Genomic DNA, 14,549 nt, shown 5'->3' with positions numbered 1-14,549 from the left:
CCTAGCTTGGAGGGGTAACCCTACAAGACCATGCATTTCCTGTTTGATTGATCATATGCAACTCCTCTCCTTTTTTTTCTTTAAATTAGGATTGGCCAGGGATATCAGATGTAGAATGTGCGGTTTTGAGGAGGAAACTATCGAGATCGTTTTGGGCTCGTGCCCTGCATTTGCCAGGCTAAGGCTCTAGCTATTAGGAGTGATACAGCTGTCAGATATAGAAGCAGCGAGTGGCATAGGTCCTTTAAAGCTTCTAGTATTTGCCAAGAGGACGGAGCTATTTTATAACACAGGTCCTCAGGTCCTCATTTTTGATAGTGTTTTTCAATTTGGTCGTTAAACAAACTTCTGGTAACACTACGGACTCATTCAGTCTATGTGAGGTCCTCATGGACCGACCAGTTCAACCTAACCTAGCCTAACGTATCACCTTTTGATTTCTTACAAACGGATTGGGACATATACCGTCCACGTGCTGCACCCCACTTTGACAACTCATCGGCCTTTTCGTTACTTCTCTCCCTTTATGGCCGGAAACACAGTATAGATGTAGTCGTATGGTCCGGCCTGAGCGAAGTCTCTCTCTATATATATATATATATATATTAGATATAAACAAGGATGCAGTTTAAGCACGCTTCCTCCATTATTTCGGCTGCTTTCTTCACTGCTACGATTTCCGCCTAAAGACAAAGCAGTGATCTGACAGCCTGTAGGATCTACTTATTTCTGGATCGACACAGTAAACAGCAGACCCGACCCCTTCGCCAATTGGTGCAGATGTAAGAAAATAAATATTTATTTCTTTAATTTTTAAAATTTGACTCTTGACTATTTTTTCGAGTTCTTTTATTATTTTATTGTAATTAATTGATTGTATACAATTTAAATTTATTTGTGAACAAAAGTACACGCACCAATTATTTTTTTATAAGAACATTATTATTCTACACCTGATTACATATTTTATTATTTCATAATTTCGCAATTTCCCTTGTACTAAGTACTTATGAAGAAATTGAATTTCCCAAAATCTTTTGTCTCTAAGCCACATTATTGACTAGGCCAGTACTTTTTTTTATATCTAGCCATTTTCTCGCTATTTGTTCTTATTGCTGGTTGCGTAGGTTTTTTTGCTGGTTGCGTAGGTGCTCCGCTTCTACCATCATTACCAAATTCATCATCTTTGTCACAGTTAGGACATTTTTTAGGTTTAACACATCTTATAATATTTCCAAGTATACGGTCAGCTACAATAGCAGCAGCAGGACGATCTCGTAGTTGATTATGGTCCTTACCATGTTGAGAAGGATCATTTGCAAGGTCAGTTTGGCGATCACTGTTAGATGAAGCCTCGTTCACCATCAACGCCAAAGCTACTAGGGCAGCTAGTAAAGTCGTAAGAACTCTCATTTCTATTTAGAGACAAAGTTAATCGAAGTTGAATATATAACTGTAGAAGGCTTGACATCAACGGTCTTTTTATACGAAAAATTATTACTCCAAATTTTATGCGCACAAAAGAATTTACTTGGAAAAGATACATATCGTTAGCTTAATGTGAAAATGTGCTAAGTCAATTTTTTTTGAAAAATTTTATTTTAATGCAGTTTTAAAACTGAATTCAAAATACATCGATTACAAGAAAAACAATTTTAATTTTTAATTTTTACATGCTGTTTGCAATGATCTGTAAATGTGCTAAGTCGCCAACTTAAAAAAAAAAAACTGTGCTATGTCAACCAGTCAATAATATCAATCTGAATTACTAGTCATTTCTTTGTGCGCGCATTTTATTTACTTATTTAATTCATTCAGTCTAAAAGTACATGCTTTGTTGTTGTTGTTGTATCAACGATAAAGACACTCCCCGAAGGCTTTGGGCCTATGTTGATGGTCCTTTGCCGCATATAGATCCGGTACGTTCCGGTAACAAAGCACTATTAAGGTACTAGTCCGCCCATCTCGGGAACGATTTATATGACCATATTAAACCTTCTAGGCCATCCCGTCCTCCCCACCCCCTAGTTCCATGAGGAACTTGGAGTCGCCAGAGCCTCGGCTGTCAATGAAACAGAATTCGCACCGGGTAGATGAGGTTGGCAATTGGGTTGGAGAAGCTATATATTGCGCTGGGAACCCCTTGAGAGGGTTGCCTACACAACCCCTTGAAATTGGATTTACCCAATTGAGACATGTCTTTGGTGTACGATAAATGCTTTGCGCTGACCATAATCTACTTCAATTCTTACATGTCGAAAACTACATGCTTTGTTACAGACTAGTTAAAAATAGAAAACAATTCCAGCTTAAACTTATATAAGCTGTTATTAAAATTAAGAATACTACTGAATCGATTTGCTAGATGTAGAGTCCTAGTTATAGGTTCATTCATAGCATAAATCGCTTTATGAGTTGTTTCGATAAATAATCTATTAAGCCGAAGATCACGCATTGGAATATATGGAATGAACAAATTAGATAAATCAGAGCAATTCGTGCTAACGTTTATTACATTATAGACAAGCATGAGTGAGATTCAAGTTGTTCTGTCATGCAAAGCCTGAAGACCAAGCCAATTTGCGCCTGCTGGTATGTGATGGGAGGCCGTCTGGCCCGTGAAGCATACGTAAAGCAATTTTAGTAAAAAAGTTTGAACTCTCTCAATTTTATAGGAGTTAGATTCATAGAAAGGATTCCATATTATTGAGCAATATTCAATACCACTTCTGACCAAGGATATATAAAGTGCCTTCAACGTCATGGGTCCTTAAAGTCACTGGTGTTACGTGTACTGAACCCATTGGCATACATGATTTTTATTTTTTTCAAAGCTTCTACAGTCAAAAGCATTGCAGTTAAGGTATCTTCATTCACAGTTTTGAAAAAAAAGGTAATTTCAAAAGTTATTCATTTTTTTTCGTCTACTCTAAAATTCGTAAAAGTTGACTTAGCACATTTTCACATTAAGCTAACGATATGTATAAACGTATTGAAATATGTTTTTCTATTTGTTAAGCAAATTAAATAAAAAAAACTTAGCTCTTGCTTTAAAGAGATTTAGCTTTAGTTTTGAAGTTGTTTTTCATACCATTTTCTAATAACTTGACAAAACAACGTTTGCTTATTTCATTGTTCACTCTACACAATGGAAACCGTAATTAATATTTTGTTAGCAATTTTTTTGTTTGTTTTTCAGTTTAATAAATAAAGGAATTACTGATAAACATCACATGACAGCCAGATTAAATAAACAGAATATTTTGGTGCAGAGTAAGTACCGTTACCGTGTGCCATAGGTCTACACTCAGAGAAAAAATCGTTCTAAAACGAACGAAACAAGTTCAAAATTAAGAACATTCGTTGACAAAAGTCTGTTATACCATTTTCACACAGAAACTTAATCGAATCACAATTTTATTTTATGAAATAATTAAGTTTCCCTTTTCATACAGGGCCTTTTGCTTCATTAAGCGAACACCTGTCAGCAGTCCCAAAAACATATTTCGTTTTTACAAAAAATAGTTAAAATGGAAAGCAGCCGTTTCCTTCTTAACTATAACTACAATCAAAATAGAATGCATGCGCAACTTCCCATAGATGTTGCGCCTAACCAAATATGTGCCTATTTTCGAAAAAGCCATATTATCTTTTGCATCAAATGCAACGAAAATTAAATTTTGAATTTTTTCTTATTTTTCGTAAATTATTAAAAATAATTTATTATTTGATTGTCATTTGTTACATTGACAATAAAAATCGAAGCACCAAGCAAAGCCGACTGGATTTTTCACTGGATTAGGCATTCAATAAAGCAATAATGAGATAATTAAGAATTTGTTTTTTTTTATGGAAGATCGAGTTCCATTAGGGCTTTAATGTAGAAAACTTGACTAATTATTTCATTAAGCCTCTATGTGAAATCGGTATTAAGTACGTTTTTTCGGCAAAAGTCTAGTTGAGGGGTCGACTGCTAATACGCGTCCAAACATATCGAGAGAGGTGTCAAAAGACTCGTATGGACCTCGACAACAATAATCCGAAGACGGAAAATACAAATTTTAACTCGTTGAAAAGATATGAGCGAAAACCCGAAAAATGGGGTCCCTCCGAAACCGGGGTCGGATCCATAGCATTTTTTCGCAGAACACATTTCTGCGTTGGCGATCTTCGGCCGCGCTTATAAAAAACTACCCTGGCCGGTCCACCAATGGGATGGGATCAAAATTAAATGCGTGCAAAATCCCTTTGTACACAAAATTTTTTTCAGTGCACAGCAACATTACAACAACCACATGAAAATTGCTAACTTCAACTGCAAATATATCCGGACAGAGATACAATTTTTATTTTCCTTCCCCCTTCGAATTATTGTTGTCGAGTTCGATACGCGTCTTTTGACACTTCTCTCGATATTTTTGGACGCGTATTAGCAGTTTCACCCCTCAACTAGACTTTTACCGAAAAAACGTACTTAACACTTTTGTCAACGAACGTTCTTCATTTTGAACTTGGTTTCGTTCGTTTTAGAACGATTTTTTCTCGGAGTGTAGACCTATGGCACACGGTAACGGTACTTAAGGGCCAATTAATGGTGACCATAAAGCCATAACCCGATAAAACAGCTCATCGGACCTACCTTATGGAAATCAATGTAATCGATTAATGATGCCATACCATAACACTAACGCCATAGCCATACCATAGCCAACCAATTTCTTCGCCATATCCATAACCTAAAAATATTTGAGTTGGAGAATTCATTAACTTTTTTTAGATTTTATTTATTGTTTTGGATACGTTATAACTAAGAGACAATTTTTTTTTTGTGGAATATGTTTGTAATTTTTTTTCTTTATTTTTATGAAATTTTCACGATTTTTAGGTTAAGGCACCATTAATCGATCACATTGGAGATGGTTATGGATATGGGTATGGTTCTGCACCAAAATATTTAGTTTATTTAATCTGGCTGTCATGTGATGTTTACCAGTAATTCCTTTATGTATTTAACTGAAAAGCAAACAAAAAAATTGCTAACAAAATATTAATTAAGGTTTGCATTGTGTCGTGTGAATAAAAAATAAGTTGAGTTTTTAGAAAAAGTAATTGAAGTGCAAATCACAATACATATACAAAATTATATGTACACTGAAACTTTTTTAAATTGAAAAACAATAATAATAATAAAAATGTATTTTAAATGTTTATAGAATTTTTATGGTCCCTTAATGAATAAATTTTAAATAAAAGTTTTTCTCAGTGCTACAATCCTTTTTTTTAAGTTGTTTGTTGTCAGTTTGCTAGTGTAAATTTGAATATCATACCGGAGTGCCTTGGCTTCATAAGAAATTTAGGCACTTTCATATGAATCGAATTTATATGTGAGGGCATATGGGAGTGCTATGAAATGTTTTTATATTCAAAGCGTGAATTTGTATCTGTGCCTATTCATCAGGGCAAAACAAAAACAAATGTGCTATAAGCGCAGCTCTGTAAAATTATCATTATAATAGTTTTATTTGCTAAATTGTTGACTAGCACCAAAGTTTTAGTGTCAGTGGAAAGTTATTTCCATAAATTTTATTCCACTATAATTTGGTGAAGCCTATGGAATATATTAAGAAAGTTAGTAAAAATAACTTTCCACTACCTCTAAACAATTATTGATACTGGAATTAAGCCTTTTCGTGGACATTTTCTCCGCAAACTTCTATAACATAGATTTCTGCCTGAAAAATAGTCGGGTAGCATAGCATTGGCATCGATTTCTTGAAGTTCGGCCTATATACCCACCAGCACCCGTTTTCCGTCATCAAATTTTGATCCGTCAATGAACCAGGCTTCTGAGTCAGGACCAGGATTTCTTGCTTCACCAGGATTGCTGTCCGCAATACACACCTTCTTGTGTATTTGTTGAAAAATAATGCGCCAAGCTAGATGGATTTACTTAAAAAAAAAAAAACCTTAAAGCAATGACTCCCGCGGCAGTAAATAAATGTCAATGAGTCGGTTACATCTTAGCTTTGCCTCTAGGGACTACTAGTGCAATGAAACAAATAAAATCAGCTGATGAGATGAGCCAACCATATAATTGAGCTATGGGCATTTTGGTCCGTGGAGTATTTTACATATGTTAGCATAATTTTAACAAGGTATCTCAAAATTTGCTCAAGTTATCGTGTTCACAACGGACGGACATAGCTAAATGAATTTTTTCGCCCTTCTCATTTTGATATATGGAAGTCTATATTTATCTGGATTTATCAAGTAACGAGTTCCAGCAACAAAAAAGTATTTGTCAAGGCGTATCAATACAAAGTGATGGCAAAGCAAATTCAACCGATTCGCCGTGGAGAAGAATATCGGATCAAAAGAAATTTTTCATTGATTTCGATTAACTGTCATATTGTTTTACAAGGCGTTGTATAGGAAATAATCAAGAAGCAATCAGCAGCAATTATCAGAAGATAACACCTGTACTGAATTCGCCTTGATTTGTGTGTACACAGCGACTTTATTATTAAACTTACCTTTATTATGCAGCCACAATGAATAACAAGACTTTCATTATTTCTAAGTGAATTTTTCAATATACGAAATTTATTAAACAAATTTTGTTTAAAATTTTTTACAAATGTGTCCAATGTATGTATGTATGGTGGTAGCGTGTATTAATGTATTTGTGTATGCATGCTTCTGTTTTACATATATGTAAATATAAAAGTTGGTACGCAATTTACTTCATGCAATTCATTATATGGTGTAGGTACGAATTATACAAATAAGTATATGTATGTAAATATGTGTGCTGACAAGTTTAGAATAAAGTATACATACATAACTGTAAATTTTAAAATTTATTTTATGCATATACATTTTTTTGTTTTTTTTTTTTTAATTCTTAAATATTTTGCAGACATGCTAAAGAGAAGGCATCAGTTTCACAAATAATTTGTATGTAATGAATTTTTAAACCAAGTATTATTTTCACATATTTGAAATGAGTAATTGAATAGGTATACATATACGTATAAAAAATGTAACATACATACATACGTAAAGTAATTGTAGAAAATGTTTTAATTTTTATTTATCGTTTACATGGATATAAAATATATTTATATGTATATTAAGAGAACATAATTATAATTAATTATTTATTATAAATGAATGCAAATTAATGGATATTTTTTGATGATTACTAATTATATTGTATGATCTGGAAATCGGGTAGAAATGAATTTCAGTGGTTATATGTATGTATGTATATTGATCCGGTAAGTGAATGAGTATGTATGATGGTATGCGCAGTTTTTAGTGTTATAATTTTTTTTCTTATATTTTGGAGTGAGTGTTTTCCATTACAATGTAGTGTTTATTTTAAAATTCATTTTCTTTTTTTTTTGTTAATAACTTATAATTCTTCAGTTCGTTAATGTCATGGATGCGAATGTGGATATGGACATGTGTTTGTTTATTTGTATGCATGTTAAAAACTTCAAAGAGATATGCCTTTTGCGCATGCGCAGAATTTAAGATTTTGTTGAGTTGCAGCATCAAAATTAATGAAAAACTAAAAAACTGCTGGAAAGGGTCAAAAACAAGCATGCAACTGAATTTTTTTTCTTGTAATCTATATACATTTGTAACAAACTGCAGCTTAAAACTGCCTGCTGTTATTTTCACAGCAACATCATCAGTCAAATTTAAAATATTGATATCGTCTTTCGTTAAATTCATGTTTAGATGTTTTATGGAGTATATTGTCTGCAGTTTGTTAATGAGCAGTGTTGTACACGTTCAATATTGTGTGCTGTTGGTATTTTTATATGTAATGTTGCAATACATAATAATCATAAAATGCAAAAATCACAATTATTTTCAAAAGTTTAAATATATAATACAGGAGTTCATGATTCCATTTTGTGGCGTTGGTGATCGTTATTTTGATTTTATGTTTTGGTAATGATCATGAGAAAGTACCAAATGTCATCATGCAGGTTGTAATGCACGTGAGTATTTTGCGCTATTTAGTTTCGGAAAATTATAAATTGAATACATAAAACACAGTTATCCTATTAACAATTGTTATTTGTAGGCTTGTGGTTTTTGTTGCTAATTTCTTTGCAATCACATACACAGATTTTGTAAGTAAATTGCTTTTTAAATTTTTGCTCAAATATTGCTTATAGTTGTTTCCCTTTTTCACACTATTTTCTGTATTTTGATTGCATTTCAATTTATTGGTTGGTATGTGCAGAGCTCAAATGTTTGTTTCTCCAGCAGCAGGTTTTTGTGTCATTAATTGTTTTGACATCTTCAGTTGTTCAGCAAGTTATAGTGTACATATTTAAGAATACTTCTATGGTTTCAATCTCTCAAATTGTTCTTCATTGATTAACTTAAACGCTAAATACTCTGGCGTATTTGAACTATTAATCTGCGTTGGAACAAAAAATCTTGCATTCTCTTTCTTTAAATCTCATATCCACTTCCATTCACTTTTTGCACCACAACTATTCATACATTACCGTTATAAAAAATGTTAAGGTTTAACTCCTTATTATTATATCTGAATTTTTTTACATCGAACATTTTTTTCTTTGATGATCGTGTTAGTTTTAATTTTTGTTGCTATGTGTTGGCTTATCCTGTGTATTATAGTTTATATTGGCTGTTAATATATTTCGGTTTCATCACTTCGTCTCCCAAGATCCTCGTTTCTTCTCTTCTCCTTCTTTAAGTGGATCGCATAATACACAGACGCTAAATATTTGTTTACCACAGACCAGACGAGAATCCACCTGGTGGAATGCGATTCTTGTTAATGACCTGATTGGCGCCATTTAGACTGGGTACTAAGTTGTTGAACGAATTGCTGGCTTTATAACCCTCGCCGGTAACTGGATTGCCATCTTGAAATAGGATGAAACAAATAAAAGACAATTAGAGAGAATATATTTGGGATTAACTAACGTGTTCTAAATACAATTAAAAAATAAATAAATAAACTGATTTGATTAAGCAATAGTGAGTTGTAAGGATAATTTTAAATTAAGAGAATGTAGGTATATGAACTGTGCCCGTATTACATTTTACGATCAGTGACTGAAAACCATTTTCACTTACACAATAAATATGCAACTGCCAAACTATTTATAACAATTATATTAAATTGTGGATCTAACGAGTGCTATTTGTACCTAGTTCTCATATGTCATTATTCCGATCCCCCATTTCAGAGCTAAAGCGATTTAAATGAGCTTCGATCACGGATCGTGAAACGTTGTACGGGCTCTGGTAAAATAATTGGTTCGACAGCGTTTCTAGCTTTTGGTTCGGTTCAGCAATGTGGAAATTTAGAAAACAATGTGCCGTTTCGCTCGACAATTTATAACAAATACGTGTTATCTTTCAATTTTTCTTTCGATGTATTTTTATATTGCTAAAGCGGAAAAATTTCCATTCTATTTGGAAAATACCCAAAATTTACTCTTCGTTATCTGCGGCATTTAAAACGGTTTAAAACTTATTTTAAAGTTTAAGAAATGGTTGATGTGGTCTTATATTTGGTATATAAAATTTGCCGCCTTAAAGTATGCAACAATTTTGTATCTTTATTTAATTCGCGTTTTCTGGACAAACGTAGATTGCTGGCTTCGCTAGTTTAGCGCATTTCTTAACATTAATGGAATATTCCATGGTTGGGATAAATCGTCCGCATTTTCACAGTTTTTGCCCTTAACTTAAGACAAACCATAACTCTTCCCTTTGGGTTAAGCTGTTGTTTACTATACGTGTAATTTACATATTTCAGTATTAAAAACAAATTCAGACCAATTCTAAATATTCTCGCGAAATTTTGTTCTCGCGGATTTTTTTATTCCCGCGGAAAAATTCCTCCAATTCTTTTTTCGTAGGGAGAAGAATAATTTCGAATTTTCGAAGTCAGCTGTTTTGTCAATTGAAATTTCGTTGCGCATTTCTTATTTTGTTTAAAAAATTGAAAATTTTAATTATTGTTGCCAATTGGTTTGAAATTAAGAAATAAGGTATAAACAATGCACATTATTGCATTTCATGTGGTATTCACTTAAATGAGTAATGAATTAGTGCCACAGCAACATCAACAGAGGAGCATAGGAAGAAGACCGGGGGGATAACACAAATCTGCCGTAGTTGCCTGCATTCATTCTGCAAAGCAATTTTCTGGCGGCCAAGTCGAGTTAAGTTCGCCTTTCGTCATATGCCAAAATCTATTTAAGCCTTCTTAAAAAATCCTTGCGCAATTTCTGGATGGCTGCATTACATATGCGAAGAGCTCTTCAGTTGCTTATGATATACTTTACGACTTAAAATAAAGAATATTGTGGTTGTTGTTGTTGTATTAACGTGAGAATATTGGGGTAGAATGTAAATACATATTTTATCACAAATTTGTACAAATAAGTGTTCTTTCTTAAAATAACCAATTTCCTTTAACTATTTTGATGCATTCCCTTTAATTTAACAAGTGAAAAACTTCTATGAAATGGCAGAGAAATCTCCCTCTCCCTCACATTCATAATACCTACTTTTCTCCCATTACCGGTTTCCGCTTTTTCGAACATTGTTCAGAATAGGAGGAAAGGGAGAAGTGAAAAAACTCACAAGGAATTTTTATTTAGAATACGAGGAATGGGCGAAGGGAAAAAACTCGCAGGGAATTTTCGTTTAGAATTGGGCTGATTATGAAAATCAGGGTATCGTTAGCGCGTAATGTGGTTTTCAGGTTCTTTTTTTATTAAATTATTTGCCTGTTCCTTTTCGTCCGGAAATTTAAGTACAAAAGATTCCGAAATTATTTCTTTGCGTTTTTTTATATGATATATTTTATATGAAAAATAAAAAAAGTTTTTCTAAGACTCTCTTCTCTTGTCCATTGAGGAATGTTGTACGATTTTCCATGAAACGCTCGTAACACAAATTTTGTAAGAAACAAAAGGTCAATATGAAAATGATTGAAAAATGTGTTTAGTTGAATTTTCCTTTTTTATGCTTTCTAACCTAGGTCGCAAGACGACCAAAATAGGAGACAAACTCTTTCATGAGAGCTTAAGGGTAGAAATAGTCCAAAAAAATATTCCTCGTAAAATTTACATATTTTTGAACATATTCACGTACTCACATCTGATGAACCTCGTTTCATGTTTAATGGCTGCATAAAAATCGATCACAAGATTAGAAATCTCTTAAAAATATACAAATTATCTGATACATGGGATCAAAAGCGATTATCACGAGGAAACCATAAACATGATCATTACTCCCTAGTTAACCAAGAAGGAGCCCCCCTAAATCCAACAGATAGGTACTCATGGTTTCAAAGCTAGCATTTTTTCACGTTTTCACCTCGGACATACCACTCAAGCCCACCAATATATAAAAAAAAGAAAACCCCCTCCGTGATGCCAACCGCTAGGTCAATGCTAGGGAATGCACGAAGACAGTCCGGCACAGAAACTATTTTAACTATGAATATGCGCCAATGAAGGTAAGTTTAATAAAAAAATTACAATAAATATATTTTGTCCATTTTGATATTAAATTGAACCTACTGTTACTTTAAGATGATCAAAACTTCGAAGGGTAAAAATGGAACGATCCTAGAAAAAAAGGCGATTATTCGTTCTTTAAAAAAATATCGATAAAATCGAATTGCAATCCAGCTTTATAAAGTATGATTCCAGTTTTGGGACCCTAACTCCATAGGGAGTTACTTAAATATCGATTGCAAGATTTCCCACTTTTGTGATCAAGGAAGTAAAAACAAATTTTAAAAATTTTCCCTCAATTAGACTTTGTCTAATCTAGACATTTTAAGAAATTGGCAGCATCCCGTTTATTCTGAAATCTATAAGAGTCCCCCGCATTGCGAATAATGAGAGGTCAAAAGGCATCTTTCGAAATCTTTGAAGGCATTTTTGGACAAGTTGACTTCTTATATAAAGTTTTACCATTTTAACAGCCAATGCAACCGATGACATAATATGCCTAATTTTGTTAATTTTGGGCAGTAGTAATTATTAACAAGCTTTGACGAGGATATTACATAAGAACATTCGTTCCACTCTACATTTTGACTCTATGAAAACCGCGAACATGCCATATAAGCAAACATTTTTTCAAAGGAAAAACAAAATTATGACCCCGCCCTTCAAACCTCTACGATCCTTTGGTTTCTTCGGCTTTATGCCACCAACGCCATCTTCTCCTAATCCCAAACCGGTAATTGGATTGCGTACCGCTGCCCTATCATCACACTGTTCTAGCAATTCTTTGCCTTTATTTCTTGGTGAAGTTTTTGAGTATGAATGTAGTAGTTTATCCGCATTAACAGCAGCGTCTCGACTCGTTTGCGAAGCTACATCACCAGCACCCATATTGCAATGTTTTCCCGTGGAGCTGAAGCGATTATCATTTGTTGACATTTTCGAATGAGATGAGGTTGCATCTGGATGTCCTGACATATCGCCATCTCTTGTGGACATACGCGAACGTGCCGACGAATTGTGGATATCACGCTTGTCAGGCGATTTATCTTCACATGGCAAATCAATGTTTAATTGTGGAATATTGGATGAGTTAGTTGACCTTGTTTCTGGTACTGGAAGTGTTGGACATGCTTCATCTGTCTCTATTTTTGGCATTTATGAGGGTAATTGGGATTGGGATAGGATTGTAATATAGGTTTATTAAAAATATAAATGTAAGATCGTCCACATTAAAATAGTGTGGAACTGTTTTACTTACTGCTCATTTTGCGGAAGACTTGTTTTATTGTATTGTTAAAACGCGTGGACGGACGGCGGTGAATTTAAATGATTATAACAGAAAGTGCGGCGTGCACAAAAGAATGATGTGCAAAGTTTAGAAATTATTTTCGATTTCTCCTTTAGTTTTATTGGTTCAGTTTAAGATATATATTAAGTAAAAATATATGTAAATATTGTTACTTTTTTTAATATTTTACTTAATAAATGCCAATTAATTAGATTTTTTATTTTCAAAACAAAATAGTTGATTGATTTAAATGCATATATTTTTTAGGTCTATGAGTGAAAAAACAATGAATTGAACGTTAAAATAAATAAAGTGGTTATCGGGTGTTTCGACACAAATCCTTTGTATGAGTTTAACTCTTGTTGCGGAAGGGTGACATAAAGTCAACGAGCGTAATGTCAATTGACATAATGACTCTTTCAAATGTCCACAAGATCGATTGAGGTTATGACCATATGAAATGGTAATGTAAACTTTCAGATGGCTACAATTTCAACGATATTGACATTATGACCATTCTGCTTTTCCGAAATGTTCATATAAAAAATTGCGCTACTTTGTATTTAAAATTTTCGCCTGCGGCGCTAATTTTCTACATTTTGTTTTAATTTCAGTGCAAAATCTTATTAAAAACAAGTTCGGTGAGGATTAGGATAGGACACCCCATTTCCTAAATGGCTACTAAGTATAATTTAAAAAGCTCATAAAATTCGTTGACCTTGTGGCCATTTGAAGTTGTCATAAGGCCAATTGACCTCATGGTCTTTGAAGAATTTGACAACAGAAGAAAGACAGCGCAAAGCAAGTTGCCCAGCACAAGAAACTTGTTGCCCGTACGCTATCGCCCACTCTTCTCGAAGTAACGACTTTCAGCAACAAAATATTCTCTAAACCAGGGATGGGCCTATTTTCGGCTCCTAAATCAGTTTCAGTGCCAGCGAGTGCTAGGTGAGACGTTTGTGTGTTTTGTGGTGTTAGGGGAGTAAAAAAAATACATTGGAAATATCGTACACTTCGACTCAAACGATATTCATCGCAAGAAGGTTGCAGAAACACTAAAAAACTGAAATGAAAATATTCTCTCTCAACCTCGAAAACCAATTCCCAAACTGTGTTGCAATAGTACGAAAACAAAAACATACATTTTTTGGCAAGAAATACGAAAAACCGAATAACCATAGACTGAAGTCGACTTTATGTTAAGCAGCGCATTATTGACATTCATTTCACCTTCACATACATTTAATTATATGCAAGCCGATTCATTTTGCAATATATACATAAAAGTATTTAAAAAAGTATTTTTAAAGTAGTAGCATTAGAGGAAATAGTAGAAAAACGTACTAATGCACGTTTCGTATACAATCGTGGGAAAACGAAACCCTTTTCAGACTTGTTGGCAGTGTTGCCGTGAGCCTAGAATGAAATGTATCAGTTTACAAATAAAAAAAGGTACCATTCGCATAAACAACGACTAATTTTACCAGTTTTATTATAAACATAACTGCTTTCATTTATAAATTTCAAATTATGGAGGAATTTTCAAATTTCTTCAGCTCACATACATATATCGTTAAATCCGCACTGCAAAAATTGTTGGAGCATGTGTTGCATGTTTGTTTAATTTACGGCGACCATTTTTCTAATTTTAAAACATGCGGTAAAGGCTAGTTTATCCTAAAACGCTTAATAATTTGAACATAATAAGAGCGGTGGCAGCTCTA

At 33.5% G+C, this 14,549-nt stretch overlaps 3 protein-coding genes across 9 annotated transcripts in view; all 3 read right to left on the bottom strand.

Moving 5' to 3' along the window:
• The window catches only part of Dpck (Dephospho-CoA kinase), a 435,691-nt gene that overhangs the window by 136,870 nt on the left and 284,272 nt on the right, over nt 1-14,549 (bottom strand). The gene's annotated exons all lie outside the window — the stretch shown is intronic.
• The window catches only part of LOC137246915 (microtubule-associated protein Jupiter-like), a 283,516-nt gene continuing 275,532 nt past the window's right edge, over nt 6,566-14,549 (bottom strand). For all 7 annotated transcript variants that reach the window (XM_067777978.1, XM_067777944.1, XM_067777987.1 and 4 more), the window contains one exon: nt 6,566-8,918. In XM_067777978.1, the coding sequence (XP_067634079.1) occupies nt 8,782-8,918 (137 nt within the window). In that variant the 3' untranslated portion in view covers nt 6,566-8,781. The remainder of the gene's footprint in view (nt 8,919-14,549) is intronic.
• Nucleotides 8,928-14,050, bottom strand: LOC137246972 (microtubule-associated protein Jupiter-like). Its single transcript, XM_067778039.1, has 2 exons — nt 12,796-14,050; nt 8,928-12,679 (listed from the first exon to the last, which is right to left on the bottom strand). Exons 1-2 carry the CDS (start codon nt 12,800-12,802, stop codon nt 12,168-12,170), a joined length of 519 nt encoding a protein of 172 aa, XP_067634140.1. The 5' UTR covers nt 12,803-14,050; the 3' UTR covers nt 8,928-12,167.

The sequence above is a fragment of the Eurosta solidaginis genome, chromosome 1, assembly GCF_040869045.1.
Source record: "Eurosta solidaginis isolate ZX-2024a chromosome 1, ASM4086904v1, whole genome shotgun sequence".
In the NCBI taxonomy this organism is placed as follows: Eukaryota; Metazoa; Arthropoda; class Insecta; order Diptera; family Tephritidae; genus Eurosta; species Eurosta solidaginis.
This window is presented reverse-complemented; position numbering and strand designations above follow the sequence as displayed.